The sequence below is a fragment of the Saccostrea echinata genome, unplaced genomic scaffold (genome assembly GCF_033153115.1).
Source record: "Saccostrea echinata isolate AGI-Se365-2 ecotype Australia unplaced genomic scaffold, CSIRO_AGI_Sech_v1 ptg000001l, whole genome shotgun sequence".
Taxonomy (NCBI): Eukaryota; Metazoa; Mollusca; class Bivalvia; order Ostreida; family Ostreidae; genus Saccostrea; species Saccostrea echinata.
Window position 1 is genome coordinate 24,977,478 of NW_026889750.1, and position 27,108 is coordinate 25,004,585.

The 27,108-nt window shown below is 34.3% G+C and overlaps 2 protein-coding genes across 3 annotated transcripts in view; one reads left to right on the plus strand and one right to left on the minus strand.

Moving 5' to 3' along the window:
* Window positions 1–25,241, plus strand: LOC133187758 (MYND-type zinc finger-containing chromatin reader ZMYND8-like). Of its 2 annotated transcripts, XM_061323162.1 has the most exons (25): window positions 1–158; window positions 3,853–3,896; window positions 8,721–8,768; window positions 9,803–9,874; window positions 10,106–10,261; window positions 10,486–10,613; window positions 10,836–10,979; window positions 11,282–11,395; window positions 11,555–11,647; window positions 12,148–12,235; window positions 12,421–12,476; window positions 12,667–12,747; window positions 12,975–13,034; window positions 15,541–15,596; window positions 15,842–15,964; window positions 16,566–18,311; window positions 19,008–19,443; window positions 20,041–20,112; window positions 20,288–20,381; window positions 20,700–20,824; window positions 21,180–21,446; window positions 21,533–21,721; window positions 21,966–22,121; window positions 22,429–22,560; window positions 24,635–25,241. In XM_061323162.1, exons 3-25 carry the CDS (start codon window positions 8,735–8,737, stop codon window positions 24,938–24,940), a joined length of 4,728 nt encoding a protein of 1,575 aa, XP_061179146.1. In that variant the 5' UTR covers window positions 1–158; window positions 3,853–3,896; window positions 8,721–8,734; the 3' UTR covers window positions 24,941–25,241. The 2 variants fall into 2 exon arrangements, with proteins under 2 accessions (XP_061179146.1, XP_061179152.1); XM_061323168.1 differs by lacking the exons at window positions 1–158; window positions 3,853–3,896 and adding an exon at window positions 7,838–8,142.
* The window catches only part of LOC133187886 (ATPase inhibitor mai-2, mitochondrial-like), a 195,840-nt gene that overhangs the window by 39,214 nt on the left and 129,518 nt on the right, over window positions 1–27,108 (minus strand). The gene's annotated exons all lie outside the window — the stretch shown is intronic.

Consider the following 27,108-nt stretch of genomic DNA (forward strand, 5'->3'; position numbering starts at 1 on the left):
CCTGTGAAAGGTTCAAGGCTGTTTAACTGCATCTAATTTTACCACATGGTTCAACTCCAGAGAAAATGGTGGACATTTGTTTAGGAAGATTGTAGACTGTTAAAGAAGAAGGCAGTTGAATTTTAACAGGTTAAAAGTGAGAAGACTGCATTGTGCAGGTGATTTTACATGTGTCTATGTACACTAACTTATGTGAGATATTTAATTAGAGCTTAGAGTTCCTGTAGTTGGCATGTGTTATAATGCTTAATTTTTCTGTGTGGCTGCATAGCTCAAAATGAGACTGCATGTTCATATGGGAATTTTCATTTTTTTTTTTTTTTTTTTAGAGATGCTTAAAATTATGATGTCACCTTTACTACTTATTTGCTATCAGTTTTCACCCACTAGCTGGGAAGAAGTTTCATTGTAGAAAAGAATTAAAATCCATGCACACAGTTCATTTTAATATTTTATAATGATATCAATCTTAGACATTGGATTATTATAAATTTACATGCACTCTTTTTTTTCCGACCGTATGTGAGAGTGAAATAGACGCTGAACTTCAAAATAGATGTGCACTTGTTACCTGTTATGTTAATCTTCATTCGATATGTTAAAAAAGTTCATTTACGAAGGCACTAATTGGTTTTCTCTAACTTTGATCCTAAAGTTTCAGAGAATTGTTCTTAGCAAAACACTTAATATTTACTATATATTCATCAGATGATTGTTAGTTTGATCTCTTCAGAATTCCCAGTGTGTAGAGAGTAAATTATTCAAGAAATAAGATTCACTTTTATACATCTATTGAGATATGCTGTAGATACGGGTTGTTCACATGTTCAAATCATGTGAAGCCTGAAGGGCTTTATAGATTTGATCACGAATCTCTTTGTGATGTTTAAAAGTGATACTTTTTTCTTATACAGTCAAACCTCATTATCTCGAATTCAATGGGACTAAGAAAAAACTTCGAGATATCCGAGGATTCAAGATATCCAGGGTAAAATACTAAAAGAATAAGGGCTTGGGACTTCCAAATCAATTCAAGACATATCCATGGTATTTGAGATACCTAAGTTTAACTGTATTTACATTTGTGACCGTATCGTATATTTGTGTGGTTATAATAAGTGGTGTTTCAATCATTGATTATAAAATCAGTTGATTGTTGGTATATTCCGTGTGCTTGATTATTGAAATTTTATTTCAATTAATCAGTTCTATATTTATCAATGAGACATATTTTGAAATGCAATATTCTAGCTGCCAGAGTTATCAGTAATACCTTAAGAAGTCGCTCGTTATTGGCACAACATGCTTTTTTACCAATATGAGGTGCTCCACATGCATATTCCCACACTACACAAGTCTTCTTACATGCAATAAGTATTTTACTAAGTTTTTTCTTCATCTTGATGTCAAAAACAATTTAAGAGAAAAAATCTCTGCCTAGGAAATGTAATGTTTCAATTTGATTTACTAGTGTTCAGTTGTTTATTTTGGAATTTTTTGTTTTCTGTTTTTAATCCAACTTAGTTAAAGAAAACCAATCATTGACTATGAAATTTTTAACGATTCCTGCATCACTAGTTATAATCTTTAAGGTCATAGGATATCCAAAATCTGGTGAAAGTGGCATTTTTTCATATCTTCTGTTATTTCGTTTTATAAGATAGAAATTAATTGGTTAATTGGTAAAATTTGAGTAAATCTATATTTATTTTTGGGGATTTATTTTTTTGTGTTTTCAATACAGATATAAAAGAAAAGATTTTGGAAGAATGAAGAAATAAGGCTGGTTTGATAGGAAAATTTTGTGATATGTATTGTTGCAATAATAAAGCATGTAGAAAGAATTTTAGAAAAACTCTGTATTCAGTGATGATTCTGTTCCAATATTTAGCGGAATTCTGCTAATTTGAATCCAAGAGTCCGATATTTACAAGTGTTTTCCAATATTTCGGTACTTTCTATTTTTGCAGATATCCATTTCAGTTTTTATCCGGGTAAAAAATTAAAGTTGTTAAGTCTGTGTTTTAATCTATAGTCTGCATCATCCAGACATTTCCATTTATATATATCCAAGTAAGGTAAACACTAACATAGGGATAAGTCAGACTTCCTTACAATGTGTGGCGGTTCATTCAGCCAGGTCTGGATGTAAAAGTTGTTTGAACAAACTGTCACACTTCAATATTTGTCACTCATTTAAACCTTTTCTGGGCTTTTCGTCAGCTTTTCCATTCCCAACCTATTTCAGATATTTTGGTCAATTCACAGAATCATAACTGTGTATTAGAATATTTTTTTAAGTGTCCCATGTCCTTAACCAGTGAAAAGTATTTTTTTTTTTTCAAAATTCAGTGATATATTGAATCTGTTGAATGCTTGTCATCATTTAGGAGGTCTCTGAGAAAATATTTTGACTGTTTACGATTACAATAAATGCAATCATTTCACATTTCTTTGATAGTGAACATACGAGAATGATCTGGGAATCAGCAAAATAAAATTTGTGTCCAGTCCATATGTTCATTGATAGACTCAGTGATTTTATACCCCAGGGAGAACATTTCACTCATTATAAGATGTTAATTGCCAGCTACAGGTGACTCCATGCCAAATTAAGACTCCTAATGCTGTGGATGTATAAGTGTAGGAAGGATTCTTTAACTTGTAAGCTCCTGCTGTGACACCAGCTCCTACTGTGACACAAGGCCTCTTGAAGGTTTTATAAATCCAAAAGACATTAAAACTTGACTCATTCTCTGATGTTGAGTGTTTGGCAAAAGAATAGCCAGTCTCAAATTTGACAGGGCTGCATGATCGAGTGTCTTTAGGCAAAAAGAATCTTTTTCTGTTTTCTCCTTTTTTTTTTGATTGAGCCATCACTTGTTTCAATTCATATTTAAGGTTGCTTATGGGCAGATGATGAGACTTGAGCATGAAAGATTTTTATACTACTATACGATAATTATGGACTTGATTTTTTTGTGCTTTAATAATGGCAAATCGGGAGAGAATTGTACTTTGCTTTGAATATTATAAAGACTGTACTTAGCTGAAGTTTTCAAATCATCTAACTTATTTTTCCTCTAGAAGGATTAATCAATTATCAATGAAAATGATTCTTAAAAATCTGGAATTTGAACTCAAATACTTTACTTTAACACTGTCTTTGCCACTGTTCTATTATATAGGTGGACCATAACAAGGTCCAACCTATACATTACATTACAAATTCAAACACTAATCATAATAAGGAACAACAATAAGAAATAAATAGACATTTGAATTTTATAGTAATTAAGTTATCAGTGTACTGAAAAACACAAAGTACAAAAAGAAGTATAACACCCTTATCACGCAAATGGGGGGAGGGCCGGGGCACAGTTATTTAGTTATCCATTAAAGTTTTTGATCCACCAGTGAATGTACACATTTAGGTTTTCTTATTTAAAAAAAGAAATCATTTTAAATAAAGATGGAATTCCAGCGACCAGTGTGTCCAGACACAGGACAATTAATGCATTGCTGTGAGATTGCTGACATCTTTGAATTAATGTATATCTGAATTAGTGAAATATTTTTCATTGGCTCAGTAAGTAACACATTCATGTACCTTGCAAGATGCTATTCTGTAACTATAAAAAAAAAAATCAGGGGTGGGTCCAGAAGTATTTTTATTTTCTTTAAATGCTTAAATTTTTGAACTCAATTGACCGATTTCATTTTGCCAATTAATTGATTCACATTTTTCTCATCTCGTGCATGCATGTGTTAATGTCTAGTTTTTCATTTTGCCTAATATGTAATAATAACTTAAAGAACTACAATGACGCATTAATTACTTTTTTTTCCCAGAATTCCCCCATGGTAACCCCAGACAAGTGCCCTAGATAACCCAGGTGAGTGTTATGAATACTGATATTTATACAGAGGCCTGTGATCTTCATTATACACCTGTCAGGTGAAAATGAATAGGTGTCACCTTGAGCACATCTTCAACTGCACAGGTTTTTCATAGAATCATTTTAAATTACCCACTTCTGTGTAGGTTAATCCACACATTTACATGCATGGGATTTAGACATTAATTGACACAAAAGGCACAAATACTGTGTACTTTCGGAAAATTGTGCATATGTAGCTATCAAACAAAGTGGATTATTGTTGAGTGGTTCATTTGATTTCGTTTTAAATTTATCAAGAAGAGATTGTACACTAATTCAATCATGTATTACATATGCAATATATTACAAATTCATTTATTGGAATGTTGTGTAAGTCATTTTTTAAATATTGCCAATGATTTGTGGGTTAACTTTTTCATGTTTTTGTAAAAACATTTTTTATAAAATGATTTTTCAAATAAAAAGAAATTAATTTAAAAATCATTGAAATATTATTTGAATCATCGATGCATGTATCCCCTCCAAAAAATTATAAGACTAGTGCAGTGTATTTCCTAAAAGTTCAAGTTATGTTTGATATTAGGAAACCGATTTTGGATTAAAAATTTTTGCTGTTTAATTTAACTTCATGGATTTTTGAAACTAAATCCAGTTTCTGAAATTCATTAATCCACCTTTAGAGGTAGTTACATTTGGGTTCAGGATGGGTGAAAAAAAATCCATGTCTGAATGTATTCATGTGGGAATGGAGTTCCTCCTGGAATACTTGTATATGTTTCTTTCTGAACAAACCTCCTCCCTAATACGGACTAATTTACGCACAGTACACATAAAGCTAAAACTAGCAAAACAGCCTTTTGGCTCACTTTAAATATATTGGGAAATCTTTTGATGAATGAATTCATGTAATATTAGATACTGAATAATTTCCTGTATCAGTGTTAAATTTTGAGTTTCGATCATTTAGCATTTGGTGAATTTGCTGACAGAGAGCTGGAATGAAACTCACTGAAAAAAAAATTGCTAACCAGAAAGTACAATTTATGAAAGTTTACATAGAATTTATTGAAAAAGTTCTTTCAAATTTGTCAGCTCTGCTGGACTATAGAATGAACTGGGCAGCGGGTGAACAGAAATTTTGTACACTCATGGCGATAAGAAACCTCCTCAACCCCATTGTTTCCTACAGACATATATGAATTCAATGTTCCATTTTTGTAAGGACCCATGAGGCACTAATTACATACTATCACAAATGGAGCCAAGTCGCCTGCATGGCACTATGGTTAGAGCATTTGCTCTAGATCATGAAGTAAGGAGTTGATCCTTACATCACAGGTACAAATCCATTGTGTCACGGGGAGTAGGTCCTTTGGATGAGACCATATAAACTGAGGTGCTGTATAGCAGTAGGTGCTGGCACGAAAAAGATCCCTCACTGCTCAAGAGCCATAAATGCCGAGTACAGGTCTAAATTTGCAGCCCTCCACTGGCAAATGGTGATGTCTCCATGTGAAATCTCAGTGTTAAATTTAACAGAAAAAAGATAATATCTATGGCTGGACCAGGAATCAAACCCAAGACCTTTACTAGCAACACCTGGAGTATCAGTGTATTGCATTTTGTCTGGTTGGTGGACCTGTCTGGCATGTGGCCCTACCAAGAGCTCCTGCCAGCATAGTTCTTGGGGTCATTGAGACATACAAGCCCTTCAACAATCCTTGAAGGCATCCTTAATAGGATCTACAAATTTCTTTTTTTTTCATGGATACAAATCTTTCCTGTAAATCATTTCTTACAGTATCTACAATCAATCATGTTTCAGATCATTTTCTGGGAAGTTGATCCTGGTGTACGAGGAAGTTGATCCTGGTGTAAGGGCTTAGTAATTCATTATACTAAGTAAAACAATCAACCTTTTTCAAAGAAATGTTTAAATTTGAGCAATACAGACTAACATTCCCACTAACTTTATGAGGGCTGGATAATAATGCGTATGGATATATTTACTTAGGGGAAGTTCTGTTGACCACGGGGCCAATTTCAACCAAACTAATTGCCACAAAGTATCCTTGGGTAAAGGGGATTCAAGATTGTTCAAATGAAGGGCCACACCTTCTTCCAAGGGGAGATAATTATAAATTCATGAAAAATTAAGGGCATGTTTTAAAAATCTTCTCAAGAACCACAGGACTGGAAATTATAAAACTTATGTGGATTCATTGTGAGATAGTGTACATTCAATTTGTTAAAACCATGACCCCGGGGGGTAGGGTGGGGCCACAATGGGCAATCAAAGTTTTACATAGGAGAAAAAATAAGAAAAATCTTTAAAAATTTTCTTCTCAAGAACAGCAAAGCCATGATTGGTCATATATGGCAGCATTCTCAGGTAGTGTAAATTCAAGATTTCTTCAAATCATGACCCCAAGGGGTAGGTTGAGGTAGTGTAAATTCAAGATTTCTTCAAATCATGACCCCAAGGGGTAGGGTGAGGCCACAGTGGGCAATCAAAGTTTTACACAGGAATACATAGGGAAAGCCTTTAAAAATCTTCTTCTCAAGAACAGTAAAGCCATGATTGGTCATATTTATATGGAAGCATCCTCAGGTAGTGTAGATTCAGTTTTGTTCAAATCATGACCCCAAGGGGTAGGGTGGGGCAACTATGGGCAATCAAAGTTTTACATAGGAAAAATCTACATAAATCTTCCCAAGAACAGCAAAGCCATAATTGGTCATATTCATATGGAAGCATCGTCAAGTAGTGTAGATTATCAAGATTGTTCAAATCATGACCCGCGGGGGTAGGGTGGGGCCACAATGGGTGACCAAAGTTTTATATAGGAATACATAGGAAAAATCTTTAAAAATTCCTCTCAAGAACAACAAAGCTGTGATTGGTCATAATATAAAAGCATCCTCAGGTAATGTAGATTCAAATTTGTTGGAGGGGCCAAAACAGGGGATCATAGTTATACAAAGGAATATAAAGGATATATCAATGAAAAATTTCTTCTTAAGAACAGCAAAGCCTTTATGTGTCATATTAATTCAAAAGCATACTTAGGAAGTGTAGATTCAAGTTTGTTCAAATCATAACCCCCGGCCCAACCCCCAACCACTTATATTTTATTACTTTTCAATACTGAACTGATTTCTGCTTTTTCCTAGCCAAAGTGCTCAGGTGAGCGATGTGGCCCCTGGGCTTCTTGTTATATAGATGTGATATATATCTCAAATAAGCTAGGAATCTGAATATTATCAAGTTTCATCAATGCCTTACTGCAGTACGTTTTAGCTGTCATAAATCAATGTTTTGGTGTTTCTCTTCTCAGTTGTTTGGGCAGCCAGAATTTGTATATATAAGGTCTGATATATACCTTACAATTATAATTATTATCAATCAGAACTATTTACAAGGGAGCTAGAACTCATGATTAAATCTTTGGATGTAACTAGGTAATTTAAAATGCAAGCATATGGTATGTATCAGACAATTTCAATGCGCAGCTAAGATTTGTCAGAAATTCTAGACATGCTTGTGTGTCATAGTCCAGAATAGCAGTATAATAAAAGCAAATTAAGTCTGCAAAAACAAGGAACATGCATACAATGACTGAAATAAAAGAAAGATTTGTGACCATATCGATAAGAAATTTATACAGAAGCCAATACAGTATCATTTCATTTTACATATTTATTTTACGATCAACATATTGGGAACATAATATTTTATTTCATTTTATTTATTTATTTTACAATCAACCCTTGATCATTTTATTATAAAACATTTCAAGAATGTTTTACACAGACTACTTAATAATCTAAATTTTATTGTAATAGAATCTATAAAAATGCAGAGATTAAGTGTTAGAAATTTAAATGTTTTTTTATTGAAGTCCCTCGTTTGAGCCCCAATCCTGTTTTTGGCCGACACTTGATCTTGTGTTTCCCGTACTTTGTTTTCATTGGCTGATGTTGATATAACTGTAGATAAAGTGAGATATTCAGCTATTGATTTAGAGGCATCATGTGACTTCATATATATACAAAGAGGTGAGTTAATACTGCCAAACATCTAGGTCAGACATATTTACTCTGAGTGCAGACTACACCGACCATGTGTCATACAGAATTTTAAAGCTCACTGGGGCATGACAGTGCTCTCCTCTATAGATGACCTGCTTTGGAAACATTGAATTCCCTCCACATGTTATCTTGCCCAGGACTACAACAGGTTTGTGTCCCAGACAGTCAGACTTGTTCTTTAATCTCAATGTGTAAAATCTTGTCTGAGTCATGCTTTAGCTGTGGAAAACATCTGCACTGACAATCCTATAGATCTTCATGTTGTATTGGTTGGCATGTGGTCTCTTATGTTTTGTCATAACTGTATAATCTTAAGAGAATTTAGAATACAGTTGAGATGTTCATTCAAAATGTCACTAAGATATTGTGTTATTGCTAATAATCTATTAATTGTTTAATATATGAATTTACAGACTGAGGAGCATTCATTGTAAATACAAATATACTTGCAACTCATGTATGTAAAGCTCTTAATTTTTGGAGGATCATTGTGTGCGGATGTAATCATGTAAACATTTAACAATTGCCTTGATTTTTTTTTTCATATGCAAGGTATACACATACTTATTCATATGGAGTTGTAACTTTTAGATGTTACAACATATCAAATCCACAGAAGACAGCTTGACACTTTGTAATTCTGAATGACAAGAAACCAATTAATTCTGAAGTTAATTGGGCAGCAGGTGAAATGTTTGACTTTCACTTGTGTTCATTACTTTGTAGATTGTTGCTAAGCCATGAGTCAGAGGGCGGAATCCCTGAGGAGCAGAGGTAACTATGGTAACAGAAAGTGTGTGCTTCACGTATAGAATATGTAGCACATATCACAAAAGAGAGACTCTAATTATAAATAGTATGGGTAGACCTACATGTGGACTGCACATGGAGATTAAGTATTTAATCCTGATATACATACTTAACATGCCTACATGTGGACTGCACACAGAAATTCAGTATTTACTCCCGATCTACATCCCTAATATGCTGTGATGCAATGTTTTTCTTTTCAAAATAAACATGAAAACTATAAACTTAAATATGTGTACTACACTGTATGTACAACAGAGATATGCAGCAATCACTTTACTTAATAGTTTCTAACTATATTGTTGCTCTTTCCTAATATGGAAACACAAAAATTTAGTTCATTTTATTGACATCATCATACATTGGCATATAGTCACGAATACAACAAAACAGTGAACAATAATAATTATCTAATTAAGAAATGTGCAAGCTTTGTATATATTAGACAATGTAATACAATACACTACACAAAAATATAAGCTTTTTATGACTATTATAAGAATTTGATGGCATAAGGATCCGCATGCATGTTCACCTCTAGAGAAAATATATATGTTGAAGTCCTTTACACAGATATCAACTTATCTGTTTATCTTTTTCAACTTGACACACATACAGACGTCTTAGTTTTGAGATTCTGTTGTTTTGGTCATCTTATCACACTTCATAGACAAAATGTTTATACAATACATTTGAGATTTTCTTTCTTTTCCGTTCTTACTGATTTTTGTAATGTTAAAATGGGAAAAAAGCATTTATCAATCTTTTATCATAAGCATGGCAGATCCTTTGCAATTCGAAAAAAAAACAAAGAATGGAAAGAAATGAAGTTGGCTATTGTATTTTTTTTATGTCTGTGATCCATCCATACAATGAATGTGTCAAAGCTATAGATTGGCTTCTATGAATACAATGAACTACACGGAGGATTGATCTCAATGACATAGTATACATGTATGGTTATTGATTGAAATTTTAATGTTTGTGTCCTTCTTCAGATGAGATCCCACTCAGGCGACGCCCTGCCCCACAGACCAGGGAGAGGTCCAGAGATAGAGAGAAGGAGAAAAGTAAGGAAAGAAAGAAAAATAAAATCTATATTTATCCAACATTGTTTGAACAGAAAACAAAACAAAGTCATTGATATGCTCAGAAGAAATAATTACTTTTCTGTTTTCTGTATAAAATAAATTCTTATTTCTGAAGATTTGAATTCTACCTTAATTAATCCATGTAAGAGTTAAGTAATAAAACACTCGATAGCAATCAACAAGCATATAGCCCTTGTTTCATCATGACAGATGTTGGTGTTACAGAAGAGGCAGAGAAGGCTGGAGGTATGAGAACCAGATTATCAACTGGTAGCATTCATATGAATGGTACCACTACTGTCGCTGTCGCCAGGGAAATCGAGAATAATCAGAGACTCCAGGGGAAAGCATCTAAGGATGGCATAGGTATTGTATAAATTCATTATCAGAATGCTAAAATGAAAAGATTATTTTGGAAACAGATGAGGATTGATGAAAAGATGTGATTTTGTTGATGTAATTGTAATAGGTTAATGACCTCTACTAAATGTTTAGTAAGTAGCACTTTATCTGAAGTATCTTACATTCTTCTTACATACAAATTTTACTATTGTATAATATTTTGACTACCTGCATGATTATTTAAACAGAATCCCCAGCTAAAAGGAAGAAGGGTTCCACCAGTGATGAGAAAACCAGTGGTGTTGATGTCAGTAATGTTGGCACAAACCCACCCCCCAAAAAACGTAAAATAGGCAGAAACGATGGCTCGGGAGAGGTAAAAATTAATCTGCTAAAAGATTTTTGCAGCACCAATCTATATGTATATTCATTTGGTTTAGAATTCATGAAGTTCATAAAATGAAGACTCTGAAATTTAATAATTTTTAGGAAATGCAGTGTTTGTTGAAGTGTAATGAATTGATGATTGACATCTTTCTCTGTTCATTATGTTGGAAGCCTCTACCACCTATGATTGAGACAAAATCTGGTATTTCAGGACAACCGTAATGACTATTTTTGCTGGCTGTGCCATAAAGAGGGGACAGTGATCTGTTGTGAACTGTGCCCCAGGGTTTATCACACCAAATGTCTGGAGGTCAGTGGGGACCTCCCCAAGGACTGGGTGTGTCCAGAGTGTGAGGTAGGTCAACACAGGTCATCATAGGTCATCTAAGGTCACCACTCAAATGACTTAACAAACATTAGTATCATTCTTCTTGCTTATATTCATTTGCCTTTATACATTTATATAATCATATGATTAATATTGGGCATCAGGATACATGTAAATGTTGAAAAATATCAAAAGTGTGGAAGGCTTATCAGAGAAATGTAATTGTCATAGGATATTCAAGGCTTAAAGTCAGGCATCAGGATCTTGTGATTAAGATACTCTTCATGGGTTGTAAATGATTTACAATCATTTCGTTTCCATTTTTGCAGAAGATAATGAGAGCAGAGTGTGTGGATACGAGGTCAAAGGCCATGTCCATGATCACCGTGGATACACTGTGTACTCTTCTCAAGTATGCACTGGAGAGGATGAAGCATCAAGGGGTAGGCCAATATAAAAATGGGGAAGCAATGGTTTGTCTGTTATGTGATTGTGGGTAGCATGAATGAACTGTGTCATGGATCAAAAGAAAATTGGAAGTATTACAGTGTCAATAAGAATATAGTATTCCTTTCCATTAATAATGCTTTTGCTTGTTTCAGAGTGACCCATTTACCATACCAGTTGACCTTCAGGCTGTTCCTTACTATACAGACTATATCTACAACCCCATGGATCTGACCCAGTTAGAAAAAGTAGGTCATTTATAACGAACTAAACTACAGTCAAACCTTGTTATCTTGAACTCGATGGGACCAAGATTAAACTTTGAGATACATGTATTTGTTGATTCAAATCATAAAAAAAAATAAGTTGTTGGGACTGCCAACTCATTTCGACATATCCCTGGCATTCAAGATATCAGTGTTCGAGATGAACGAACTTCAATGGTATGTTATATTGTGTTCAAATATATGTTTTTGAGAGAGTTGGTCATTTAATAACAGCGTCAGGAAGTGGTCTTTGGTAGATTGTTGATGTCTGAAATAGTTTTAAACTTCCTTTAAAGCTGTAGTCTTATATAGTGTATGCCTCAACAAAAGAGATTTGAAAACATGCTTCAGAAAGTGTGGATGTAGTTAAATATGAAGAATAGTCTGACTATATATTTATATTGCAGAACATTAAGAAGATGTACAGGTGTATGGAGGCCTTCCTAGATGAAAAATAATCTGTCTATATATTTATATTGTAGAACATTAAGAAGAAGATGTACGGGTGTACAGAGGCCTTCCTAGCTGATGCTAAATGGATTCTTCACAACTGTATCATCTTCAATGGATGTCAGTATTTCTACAAGTGTTTTGAAATATTTAAAGCCAGAAATAGTTAATGAATCATCACAGACAAGCTTATTTCTGCTTTAGTCATACCTGGAGAATATGTTTCAGATGCAATGTTGTCTTCAGTATTATGTACCTGTCATTATTGTTGCCGATTTTAAGCATGTCTGTGTTGGTCTTTTTAGCTGCCCATAAATTAACTGCCAGTGCCAAAATGATCATCAAAATTTGTAAGCATGAGGTAAGTCCGTTGTTGATTGAATTAAGCTTTAAAATAGAATAGAGTGCATTGATTCACATATTCGAAAGTGAAAAACAAAACAACAAAAATAAACTACACAGAATAAATTTTGAACTGGTAAATGTTTATCAATCTAGTGTAAAGATGGTCATAATGACTAGTGATTCACCATTGTTGATTTTCATTACAGATGAACGAGATAGAGTTGTGTCCAGATTGTTACTTGAACTCCTGTATCAGGAAGAATGATGAATGGTTCAGTGAAACCTGTGTAAGATTACTGTCAGGCTGTTCTCCTTTTCAGTTCGAACTATCTTAATGATATAAAACTTTCATTTAAATATGCTTCAGGAAATTATAGCTAAAATGGCAGTGAGATGAATTATATTAAAGATATATATCATATAGAGATAATTATATTTATGAACAATTACATGTGTATTATGAAATTATATGTACAATAAGATTAATATCAGTGGCACTATCTTTGAATTTCAGAGAACACCACATACCCTAGTATGGGCGAAACTAAAAGGTTACCCATTCTGGCCAGCTAAAGTGAGTGTTAGCTAAATATATGTAGTACATTGTAAATGTTGACTTTGCATGATGTATTTTTCCATGTCAGCTGCACCTGCAAGTCATATATGTGATCTCGATGAAATCTTTGTTCAGTTGTCATCATTTAAGGCCATTCCAAGTTCTTTCTAGGTTTAGCGTCCACATGCACCTTGGTTTTGACACCACAGACAGAGCTGCCAACCCTTATGATTTAGGCATAAAGCTTACGATTTGCAATCTAAAATATGCCTTATGATTCCTCTATTTATTCTTCCAATTTCTGTTTTTCTCCATCAGTTTGAAATACCATAATTTTTATAGCTGTCCCTTTTCAGCTTTTACTATTGAAATAAAAAAGCTGTAGTCCTTGCAGCACTTGCTTGTTTTGTCATTGTCGATGTATAGTTGAAATCTAAATCGTTTTAATGCTTTATAGTAAACAAAATGGGAAAATTCATTCACAAAAAATCTCATGTGGCCAGGGGCTTAGGTGACCTCTGGACCTCCTCCTTACTATTTTTCATTTTATGATGTTGGCAGCTCTGCACTGATCAGAAAAAAAACAAACAAAATCAGTTGTCTTAAAATTGATTATTTAGCTGAAAACCTTTGAATTCTGTCAATTTCTTTCTATATTTATCTAAAGTATGTCAAAATCATTTATTTATTAAGCATTTAAATTGATTTAAATACCTTAACTTTGATAAGGAATAAATCTTCTTTGATAAAAATAGATTAATGAAATCGAATAGTGGTGTTCCAATCATCGATTATAATCGAAAATCAGTCGATTGCTGGCATAATCCAAGCGATTGATTACAATTTTTTTTTATTCTGATTAATTGGTTTATTATTTTATTTTACAAGCGTAATAGTTTTTAAGCCGAATTTTTCAGCCACCACTTAGCTATTAACTTATTTGTGTATCGTAATGGCACAGATAAACAGACAATGTGTTCATACCTGGGTAACAAAGCACGTCCCCAGGTATGAACATACTTGTGGTTCTACAAAATGAACAAAGGACCAGCTGGACCACCACAGAAAGAAGTCATTTACCCATTCTTACCATTTACTTATTTAAATTGATAGACTTCTTATATGTCCGATTATAATCGATAATTAGTTAGTTATGGTAACCCAATCATCGATTATGAAATTCTTACCGATTCCAATCACTAAAATCGAATCATTTGAACAATATTGTTTTTTATGACTGTAAAGACTGTGTTTTATTTTTTGGCTAGTGTGTTTTTGTGAATGGGTATGTAGGTTATTAAACAGAGAAAAAACTTGGAATGGCCTAATGTCTGAATCAGGCCATGCAGGTACATCATTTTGTGTTCATCTGGTAGTTCTCTTGTTTTTTGTTAGGTTTTGAGAATTGAGCCACCTAATGCAAGTATTTCTCTTTTAATTTGAAGATTTTTTTTTTTCAAATTATGTTTAATTTAAAGATTTTTTTTTCAAATTATGTTTTGTTACAACTGTTTTGTATACATGTATTTCTTTGTTGCGTTTTGTTTGTAAATTACCAAACTATACAATTTGTATTCAAGGTCTTCATTATTAAATCTGAGGAAAATTCAGAAAAATTAATTTATTTTAAATTTTCAGACCTATTAAAAAATGTAAATTTTATGTTGCACTGTGACAGTGTTTTTTTATATCTAAAAAATTGTAAATATGTAATTATATGCATTAAACTGTGTTCATCACTCTGTATGTTTTTCTGTGTTTAATACTGTTTTGCAAGTACATGTATTCATCTTGATTACATATTTATTTTAATTACTTCATACATATCTATGTATATTTTGAAAAGGATAAGTTTTTTTTTCAGATTTGAAAGTATTTCATGTTGACATCTTCTATTGAATATATGTTTTTGGATATTTTAAAAATCTTATCTATTAAAATGTAGGTTAACAAGCAGAAAATGCTTTATGTAACATCAATAGTTGAAACAAGCTTTTCAAAAATATATTGAATGCAAACTTTTCCATACATGTGGTGGAGATAGGAAAATTCACTAGATGGTTTTTTAGAAATCATTAAATGAAAATAAATATATATATCTATAGCAAGCTGTTCTGAATCTTCCATATTACCCTGAACAAGTAAATACCCCACCACCGATTTCTTCACTCAGCACTGGTTCACAGATTCCTTACAGTGTACTTGTGTGATATCTGGAGAAAACTCACAATCATACCTCTGACCTGCATTAGATTAACTTGCTTTCAATTTCTTTAATTTGAAACAAAATTTTATTCTAAAGTAAAATATTCTCTACATGTTTAAATATATTAAAGCACATCTCTGTCTTATCCTAATGCTTATTTCTATGCTATACGTGTGTAAGAGTTGGCCTGATTTTGGACTTCATACTTTTATTCCTGCTGAATTCACATTGCTTTAGCATGCTTGAAGATCATGATATAAATTTGTATGAACACCTCACATAGATTCTGTAAATTTCAATCCTGTTCCTCTCTTGCAGGCCTTACGGGAAGTTGACGGACAAGTGGACGTTCGCTTCTTTGGAGCCCATGATAGGTTGGATTTTGGTTTAATTAGTATAAATTGTACTCTCATTATTAGTTCTTTCACCACAAACTCTAAGTACAATGTACATGATTTAAGGAGAGAAAAGGAGAATTTCATAGTATTAAACCATTTTAAATTTTATTAAGCAGATCTTAATGTAAAAGAATATGGTCAGATTGGTATAGAGTCTTGATTGCCAGATAGAATGTTTAAATGTTTAGTTGTGTTAATGTACCATGAACATTTAATTACAGATCATGGGTTCCAACTTCCCAAGTATTTATGCTATCCAAAGAAATCCCTACCCCTGTGAAGAGCAAAAAGGGAGGGTTTGACTATGCCATGGAGGAGACTGAACTTCACATAGAGAAAATTAGGTGAGATGTTTTTTTTCTCAATTTCCTTGTTAGGGCTGAGAAATTGAAATGAGATGCTGTCTTTATTATGTGGGATTTATCGCGTATTTGATACATAAGGGAACATTCTCTTGTCTTCACCCTTATATATATATATATATATATATATATATATATATATATATATATATATATATATATATATTTATGTATATATATATATATATATATATATATATATATATATATATATATATATATATATATATATATATATATATATATATACATACAGTAAAACTTGTCTAATCTGGACACCACTGGTTCCAAAAAAATTGGCCGGATAAGGCAACATTCCGGATTGGACAACATTTAAAACAACTGAATTTACTGCAATGGGATTTAAAGTTTACACCGTATTAGACAAGATTTTCGATTACACAACATCCGAATTAGACAAGTTTCAGTGTATATATATATATATATATATATATATATATATATATATATATATATATATATATATATATATATATATACATATAGCTTTATATTATATATACATAGCTGTTTTTTCATGACTAAGGAGATTAGCATTACCTTACTTTTTTTTTTTTACCAGGGAGAAGTTTGGAAGATTTGACTATGCTCCATTCAGAACTCCTTATGACAAGAACCATGTATACTTCCACAACAAGATGAAAATACCCACCAAAGCAGTCCTCAGAAAGTCCTCCAAGCAATCTGTCTCAGCCTCTCCCATCAAACCTGCCTCACCCATCAAAATGGGGATCAGTCGCCAAGCTTCAGACGGTAAAGGTGACAAGCAGTCATTACTGATGAAACAAGCTTCTGCTGTGAGAAACAAGTACAGCAGTATTGTTCCAACTCGCCGTGGGACTGGGGACTCACCACAGGGAGTGAAGACCGAGACTCCAGGGGTGGTAAGAGCAAGTGGAATTTTAGGCTCTTCAGAGACTGTTAAAATGGAAACACCGTCAGAAATATCAACTGTTGGTTCATCAAAACCAAAAATTACTGAGGAAATTAAACCAAACACCATAAAAATCACCACAGCAAAAACCAGCATAATAAAGAGTGACATTGTGGACAAAATTCAGAGCAAGATTGAGGCCATGAGTGAAGGGGATGAGGAGGAGACCATGGAAGAGGAAAAACAGAACTCAGTCATTGATTCTTCCTCAGAAAAACAAAGTTCTAGTGAGAAAAGTGACATTTTGGACAAAATTCAGAGTAAAATTGAGGAAATGGAGGAAGAAAATGTGGATAGTGACTCAGAGCATGACTCCATTCTTGATCCATCAACAGGACAAATTAGTGCAAAGCCTAGTGCTGAAGAATCTAAGAATCAAGAAAGTGCTCAAACTACTGCTGTTATTTTAAAAATTACTTCTAGTGCTACACTATCAAAAATGGATGATGAGAAAGAAACCGTTGGGGAAAAGACATGTGAAACAAATGAAGGAGATATATCCAAAAATGTGAAAGAAAGAGAGTCAAGTCCATGCCATACCTCTAAAACATCAGACAGTGCCTCTCCATCAAAGACAGAATATCTGGCAAAACTCCAGAAAACAATACAGACATGTAAAGACAAGCTGGGAATTTCTGGAGACAATCTAGAGGAGGCAGATGAGGAACATTCCTCACAGGAGGACAGTGAGGAGGAGGAAGAAGAGGAGGAGATGGAGAAGAACAAAGGTGTTGTGGACACAGAAGAGGAATCCCAGGAGTCCTCACTGAAGTCTCCAGGGGGGAGTATGCCTCCAGAGGAAGAGGACACCACTGAACAAGACCAGGTCTGTAGCAGCAGCACAGATGTGATGACAGAAACCAAAAAGACAGAGAAAAACATTTTTGAGTTGATGGAAACTGAAGCATCTGGTAGTCAAGTTACTGAGAGTGAACATGATAAAAGCCCAACTAAGGTCAAAGAAGACAATAATATTGCATCCAGAGTCACAGTGGATAATAAATCTCCAACCAAAATGGCAGACAGGAATAACAGTGCTGAAAGTGAAAATAGAACTGCTGAAAGCTTACACAAAGGAAAGGACAGTGAGGCTGCAGAAGAAACCACTGAATCTTCAAAACATAATTCAGAGGAGGAAGATTCTTCTGGTGTTCCAGACACAACAGAGAAAGAGGTGGAGGAGACCGACATGCCACTGGAAATGGAGGTGGAGAGTGAGGAACCAGAGAAAGATGTGGACAAATCCACAGAGGAAGTGGAGGAGGGAGGTCAAAAGGTCATCACTCCATTGACTTCACCTTCAAAATCATCAGAGACAAGTGTGTCACCAAAAGGGAAGGAGAGACCTGGTATTGTTTACAGGAAAACTAACAAGTAAGAACCTTGGCAGATTTACTTTGTACTGTATTTAGACATTTGGATTACTTTATAGGAAAAAATAAGCATGAACACTGATGTTATGCTATATACATGTACATGGAAATTTCTGCCCTCATTTTATTTTCACTCCTTTTGCCCTCGTTGAAAGTGGGCGAATGAAAAGAAGTCTAGTTCTTTCTTTAATACAACTGAAAATGGGCGAATTTTAAATGGGGCAAAATCATTTGCAAAAGTGATAATGCCAAAAAAATATTGTATACAGTACTGTTTTTCAGTTTTTATTCACAAGAACTTTGTTTTGTGTAATTATGCGAGTTTGTCTGCTCGTGAAAAATTTCACTTTTGCATATATTTGTATTGTAAAGGATTATATACAATAATATCCACAGTTTGCAAAACTTTTGTCTCACAATTACCAAATAGCTAATTCGTGAAGATAAGATTTCGCGAAAATAAAGTGATGTACAGTATATAAAGTGGAACCATTCAATGTCTCTCTATACATGTACTTTTACAAGAATGTATGTGAATCATAGTTACAAGTATATATTTGAAGAAAATTCTCTGTATAAGTTCAGCTTAATTGCAAACAGGAAATGTAAAAAATTCAAGAAAGTACCAGTATAACCAAGTAAGTAGATACATCTGTGCATAATTTTGGGATGATTGAATTGTTTTATTTTTGGACAGAAAACCTGTTCAACCACCTGCCATACTACCAAAGCCTGCAATACCAAAGCCTTCTGGTTCCATTGTCAGCCTATCCTCCGAGTTTTTCCAGTCTGCTATAGAAAAGTCCCTCCACTCAGCCCCAGCCCCCACCAGTTTACTGTCTCCAAAAAGGAAGTTATCAGAGGAAGATATTACTGTGGTTCATGTCTCCAAAGTGCCAAAAGTAAGCCCACAACCCCAAATCACTGTCACCACGTCAGTAACGAGTCCCACAAGTGTCCAGACCAGTACAGGAAAGGTCATAGAGTGGACAAAGAAGATTCCAGAGAAGCCAAAAGTGACATTAGAGGAGGTCCCTCCTAAATCACAGGTTCAGCCCCCAAACCAAACGTCCACAGACCACAAAGAACTGCCACAGTATGCCCAGGATCTTGTCAAGTCATTCTCTGAAAGGGTATGGTAATCTATATGGTTTATCATGTTTTTACTGAACAAGGTTGTAGTGAATACCTGCTTATAATCAAGAAATTGTAATTTGTCTACAAAAGTAAAGTTTAAGGAGGTACATAGCACCTAGTTAAACTACAAAGGATGGAAAGTATTAGATTTTAATGATATATACATTTGGTTTCAATATAAATCTTTTTTAAAATGCATGATTTAGGATAAAATAGCAATTTTAGTGATATTTGTTGAAGAAAAAATTAAAAACACTGGCTGAAGTAAAACTCAAAATCTTCAGTGTATTGATCAAGTGCTTAAAACTGCTCTACTTCTTGGAAAGATAATGCAAAGATATGAATAGGTACTTCCAACTGAAAATGTATTCCTCCTTTAAGAAAGATTGACATTATATTCCAATTGAAAATTTATTACTCCTTAATGAAAGATTGAAATTCTATACTGGTAACGAGGTAAAGGCTAAATGAATAAATTACCGTATGAGAATTTTTTTGATAACTTGATTTTATGAACTGGCTCAAACAAAATCTGGTATGAAATTTAAGTCTTTGGGATATGTTTATTTTCAGTGTACATTGTCTTTCTGTAGATGATGGCTAGTATGCAGTCGTCACTGGAGGAAATGTGTTCAGAAATTATGTCAAAGGCTGAACGATCAACTGTAGGTCTAATTAAAAACCCAATGTTGATACGGCTCATTTTTTTGTATTAAGTTCTAATTCAATCTCGCTGATCTTTAATTTATTGGTTTTCCTGAAACTTTGTAAGAATTAGTCCCTAATGATCAGCAAGTGTAATTTTTGTAATGAGATTTCTAAGCAGTCTAATAATTTTAGGATCAGCCACAAGAAGTAGTGAATACAGAAGCTGAACTTGCACGTATTGATTGGGAACAGAAGCAACAGATTGCAGAGCTCAAGCATAATTTCCGTGAGTTGTGGAGATTTAATGACAGTTTTAACTAGTCAACAGATATTCATTGTCCATAGTTTTTATCTAGGAAACAAGTTAATTAATGGTTGAACACAATTTTTTTTGTGTGTGTAAACTGCAAACAGTTTTTATTCAAAATCATTGAATACCACGAATTGTACATTGAAATTAAGTGAAGTCATACTGGTAGTTTAATAAAGTTTAAATCTTGGGAAAACAGAGTTTGGAGGTAACAATTTTTTGGGGGGGAGGGGGGGGTAAATATTTATTGGCGATTTCAACACTGACAATGAATTCTTTCATTTTGTACAACAGAATTGACTGTGGCTGAGATGAAAACATTGTGGGAGGCAGAAAAGCAGCGAATAATTGTGGACTTGAAGGCCGCTCATAACAAAGAACTGGAGAAAACCGTTACAGAAACCAAGAAAAAACAATGGGTAAAAATTTATACAACTGCACATAATTACAAGATGTGAAACTCTGTATACATTTGTAAACTCATCTTCCAGACTAAGTATCTTGAATACTGTAGATTCCTTATTTTTCGCGAGTACTTATTATCGCGAAATGGCCCTTGAGTGTCAAATAGCGAGAATAATAATTCGCGAGTAGACGGTTCATCAAGAGATTTTACATTGATTTTAGCACCATGAAAATAGAAGCAAGTAATTTTATTTCACAAGTGGTGCTTCTCGCAAAATTACGCGATAATTAATTCTTCGCGTATATTTAGGAATCTACAGTAATGCTTACATTAGATTTTTCTGATAATGAACATACTTTTTTTGACAGTGTGCAAACTGTGGTAAGGAGGCTATATTTTACTGCTGTTGGAATACAAGCTATTGTGACTATCCCTGCCAACAGATTCACTGGCCTACCCACATGCCAGTCTGTATGCAGACCCAGAATAATGCCAGTGACACAAACACAACAGAAGGAAGCAACCAATCAAATGCCTCTGGGAGGTCTAGTAGCCATAACAACCAGAGGGACAGACCACCTCAATCCTCCAGTATGACAGGGGCACCTCCTTCATCGAACCCCCTGGAAATGGAGGTGAATATTTTTTTTTTTTATTTACATACACAAGTGGGAGTGCGGATTGTATTTTTAAATGGCTGTATGGATTCTTGTTTTACCAGCAAGGTGAGGATTTCAGGAGAGCCTCTAGAGAGAATCTGACAAACATTCTTCAACAGCAACAACAGAGAATGCAGAATCCCCCACAACAGCCAATGGCAAATATCCAGTATTTGTCAGGAGGTGGAGCTAACCCAATGGCCCCGCCCAATATCCCACCTCAGTACTTACAGCAACAGAGAATGATGATTGTAAGTTTCTCATACAAATTTTATTGATCAGGGTGTACAATTTAAGTATCATGTGGATGTTAAATCACACTCTACAAATCAACATTGTCCTGAACTCAGTTTGTTGGTCAAAAGGTCCATTGAATATGATTTCTTATCCAAGGGATAGCTGTTCATATTCCTCTGCTTATAACTCATAAGATTTCAGAGATAAAAATTTCTTAACACAGAAATGCCTTCTATGAATATTACTATTTTTTAACAGGATGATGCAGGACGTAAAAAGCCCAACTATTACTGGACAGATCAGACCATGGACCAAGCTGTTTCTGCAGTGCTGAAAGATGGAATGTCTGTTAACAAGGCCTCAAAAATCTTCAATGTCCCACGCAAAATTCTCACTGAAAGAGTGGGAGGCAGAGTAAGTATAGAAATCAATGTCCCATGTTAAGTTCTTAATGAAAAGGGGAAGGGGTTAAAGTTTTAAAATCGGCATCTTTCCTTAAAGACTTTCTGAGAAAGTAAGAAGGAGGGTAGTATGTTGCAAGTATTACCTTTGGGAACTTTTTTCTTTTAAATTTTAATAATGCTCGTTTATATTAAATTGTATGTCAGGACCTGCCATTCAAACATGATTGTTGGTCTATACAAGTTTTAACATAGAAGAAATTTTTAACCCATTAGTATTGTAATTCGAAATAACATTAAATGAGACTTGTTTTTGTCAGATGCCGCTTCCTCAGTCAGTGACAGGAAATCAGCCTCTCTCTACCCCACCGGTACAGTTCCAGTATGTGGGGCCCCCTCAGCCCTTAGTTCAACCACCCTCAAGTGTTCAACCCCTCAACTCCACTCAACAGGTTAGTGGTTTTGATTAGTAAAATATTTGTAAGTATACTTGTACATTTGTATGTACATGTAAATATACAGAACCAGAAACTTAGATACACATACCTTGTGATCAAATAAAGGGTTCAGTTTTGTAATCAATATTTTCATTAAAAGGGCTTCTTTTTCTATATGTACAATTGCATTGACATTGCTCAGTGTTCAAATTTATACTTAACTTTTCACATGAGTTTAGAGTTTAAAACTTACATGTACGGTATAATTTGTCTAATCCAGATTCTGAGTACTCTGGAATTTTGTCCGTTTCGGCTTTAAATTTTAGTCCCATGCACTTAAATGAGAAATGTATCATAAAAAAATTCTGTGTAGTCCAGATACTGTCTATTCTGTATTCCAACCAGCTTATAATTAACGGTAATTATTTCCTCTAAATCCGGCCACATAATACAGTATTACCTGTTCACTTCAATGCAATTTATTCTGTGGTAGATGTGCTAACGTGTGTTTACATACATGTAAGTACCATGAGACGAACTGAAACCTTTTGGTGACGCAGCCCACTTGAATAAATACACACATGTAAAAGATTTAGTTACAAATAAATCAATTTAAAAAAATACTTGCACGATTAACGTGCTTTTAATGCCATATCACACAGTATAACATAAAATCAATGACAATATTTACAAATCAAAATATATACATTAAATTGGGATCGAAACTGAAACGTCCAGTTTAAAAAAATGGGACACTTACATTTGACGGAAGACGTGAATGTTTTCATGAAAATTTAGATGTCAATTCAAGAACTATCAAATGGTAAATAATTGCGGTTATGGTTATGTTGAATGTTTTGACATGCAAAACCTGTGCTTGATATGTACAGTATGTGTCTGTAGACTCCGTTTAAATTTCATGTTGAGTTTGGGGTCTTTCACTTTGTGAACGAAAAAGAAAAAATTGAAAGTAAGTCATGCATATACTCTTGAATAATTTTTGGACTCCCAAAATATTGAATGATTAAATCACTTAATTATATTTTGCAAACATATGCATTGTACTTGTTAATAAAATAACAGAAATGAATTTCAGATATTTTCCTGCTTTTTTTCCTGCACTCCAGATTCTTTCTAAACACCACAATTTTTATGGAACCAGTGGTTTCTGGTTCGGACAAATTATACTGTACTTCCAAAAATCATTGACAGTTTAAACATATTCAAAATACATGTATATGTAATCATAAAATTTTTTAAATGTTAATAACCCCTTATTTTATACAATGTATAAACAGCAGATCAGATATATGTTGCAGATCAATACTGTACATCTCATACTCTTGTATTTATTTCAATATTTGTAATATTTTGTTAAGAACACATAAGAGCAAACTAAAAATGTGTCTTTAACATTTTCTCAAATATTTAAATGTACATAAGCCCTTTTTTAGCCTCAGACTAGAACGATGCTCTGCCATTGGATAGCAGACTGCACATGCCTGCCATCAATATTTCTTTGGACAGCAAATTCAAAGTTTGGACAGCAACATGGCAGATAAAAAGATGTTATGTCATCCAAATGTACAGGAAAATATCATACCAGTGTTATTTTTGCTTTTAAAAGAAACTGATAAACTTATGTCCTTACTAATTTGGCAATGCTGCGATTAAATTTAGAGTAGTGCCCCTTTTAAGTGATGTAATCAGTAAATAACAAGATGACTTTGCACAGATGAGAACACCCTTTAATTGTAATATAATTCATTAGGTGTTGCATCAAACCTAAGACGTAAACATAGGTTATGACTGTTACTTCGCCAAGCACCCACATTAGAAGTGAAAGTCACGGGCCATTCAGATGAGACCCTAAAATTCCAGATTCCATGTCACGGTAGTCTTTGGCACAATAAAGAGCCCTCACTGCTCAAAGGCCCTGAGTACAGAGTATAGATCTAAATTTGAAGCCCTTCACAAGTATATGGTGATGTCTCTATATGAGTGAAAAATTCTCGAATAGGATGTAAAACAACATACAATCAATCAACCACACTATATTGTTTAGCATGTATGTATTTATTTCTTGTAGGCGATGAGGATTCCAGGACCTCAGCCACAGGGGGCACCACAAACAATCATGGCTCCTGGACACCAGATTCTACCTCCTGGTGGATCAGTCCTTTACCCCATTCAGATCTCACAGGCTGGTCCCTCCCTCATGAATGGAGGGCCAGTAGTCATCTCCCAGACCAGTCCTCAAGTACCCCCAGCAGGTTCCATGATCATCTCCCACACTGGTCAACATCCCACACAAGGACCCCCAATGGTTGTCACACAACCCAACCAGCACCAGCAGGTCATGACAAACAATTTGGCATATCACGGGCGATTTTAATTAATGATCTTTACAGATGAATCTTGTAATGCTTTCATAATAATGTATTCATTTCCTGTCAGAAGAAATAGCTGATAAGTCTCTTCAAGAACTGTTCTCTGCGTGTTCACATCATAAGAAACCATTGACAGAGAGGGCCTTGATTGGGCATTAACAGAGTATTACACATTGTTCATTTAGAGTATTAGTCTTCTGCATGAGAGGACAATTCATAAATGGTTGTTAATGATTACTGCATGTTTTTATATATATATCATGATTGTTGGAAATTGTTTTCAATAAAGCATGTGTAGAAAGCTGACTGTTTGTTGTTCTTTTTTTCAGCTATAAAAAATTATTTTTGTGAGAGCAAACTTGTACTAAACATAAAGGCCCACAGATTTAGTTCAATAGATATAGGGCAATAAAGGTGAACGTCATTAGATCAGTTGTCCTATTAATATATTATGGTCCAGTGTGATGTACAATACACAGGGTCCAAAGATTGATTGTCTCAAGTGTTTAAATAGTCAAGGTCAGTTGGTCTGTAATGTTATTTTATTTGCTCACCTTAGCCCAAAGTTCAAGTGAGCTTCTCACTCCGTGATCGGGAGGTCGTGAGTTCGAATCTCGGCCCGACTGACCTAAGTCGATAAAAAATGGGTAGCAACTGTTCCTTCGCCATGCGCTCGGCACTTTGAAGTTAAAGTTGCGGGTCCTTCGGATGAGACCTTAAAAACCGAGGCCCCGTGTCACGGCAGGCGTTGGCACGATAAAGATCCCTCACTGCTCAATGGCCGTAAGTGCCGAGTAAAGGTCAAAATTTGAAGCCCTTCACCGGTATATGGTGACGTCTCTGTATGAGTGAAAAATTCTCGAATGGGACGTAAAACAGCATACAATCAATCAATCAAGTGAGCTTCTAAAGCCTTCTTCAATCACAGTTTCCCTTGCATATATTATGTATGTACATAGAGTATATGTATTTATATTTTTTGCCAGTGTTAGCTTTCACATATCTGTTTTCTCTAGAAGAAATGGGGCAAATTCAACTAAAGTGGCCACCAGAGCATCACTGACAGAAGGGTATTCAAATGAAAGGACACACTCTTTTTCCAAGGAGAATACTTGTAGTAATAGTGTAAATATGAAGGAGATCATTGAATGGCTGGCCCAGAAAAGGCAAAATTTACCAGGCATAAGAACTGTTATATCAAGTTTATTCAAAACCCCTTCTCTGATTTAGATGGGTCCCCAATAGGGGGTCAAAAATTGACAAAGGAATATTTAGGTAAAAATCGTTTTAAAATTTTTCTCCTGAGCTGGGCTACAATTATCAGTTTTATATGAAGCATTTCCATACAGTCTGTATTTCAAATTGTAAAGTCAAGACCTCTCAAAGCAAAGTTCCTATAAATATGCAAATACTTGTATTTCCATGTACCGGTAGTCCTGATTCAGTTTGTTAGCTCACCTGAGCCTTCGTCTCAGGTTGAGTTTTTCTGATCGAAGAGTATCCAGTTTCCATCTGTTGAGTGTGGTCTGTAAATTTTTCACATTTTGAACTTCTCTAGAAACACTGGGTCAAATTCAACCAAACTTGCCTTAAAATATCCTAGATTGAAAGGGGATTCAAGTGAAGGGTCACCCCCTCTTTCAAATGGAGATAATAACTAAAAAATCTCCTTCTCATGAACCTTATTAGGTTCCAGAAAAGATGAAACTCATGACATTGTGTATATTCAAGTTTGTCCCAGGGGGTAGGTTGGGGGATAAAAATGTAATGGAGCCTTGTTAATCCGGATGCCAATAATTTGGATGCTTCACCTTGCAGACAAAACTTGTTCGGAACAATTTATAATATTGTTTTATATAAATGTATATTAATATTTATATATACATATATATATATATATATATATATATATATATATATATATATATATATATATATATATATATATAATATTACCAAATATGTTTCAGTAATCTGGATGCCTCATTAATCCAGACAATATGCTTGGGAGCACAATTAACGAGGTGCAACTGCATATTGTAAGCATCCTCAGGAAGTGCAAAGTAAGTTCATTCAAAAAATGGTCCCCAGGGGTAGGGTAGGGCCCCAGTAGAGGATCAAAGTTTTACATGGGAATATATAGGAAAAATGTTTTAAAATCTTCTCAAGAACA

Bases quoted from the DNA above. Each gene is read 5' to 3' on its own strand.
- LOC133187758 (XM_061323162.1), top strand. From the start codon at position 8,735: ATGAGTCAGAGGGCGGAATCCCTGAGGAGCAGAG. The intron at 15,597-15,841 runs GTTGGATTTTGG...ATTTAATTACAG, and splicing joins TTCTTTGGAGCCCATGATAG to ATCATGGGTTCCAACTTCCC. The intron at 22,561-24,634 runs GTTAGTGGTTTT...TATTTCTTGTAG, and splicing joins CCCTCAACTCCACTCAACAG to GCGATGAGGATTCCAGGACC.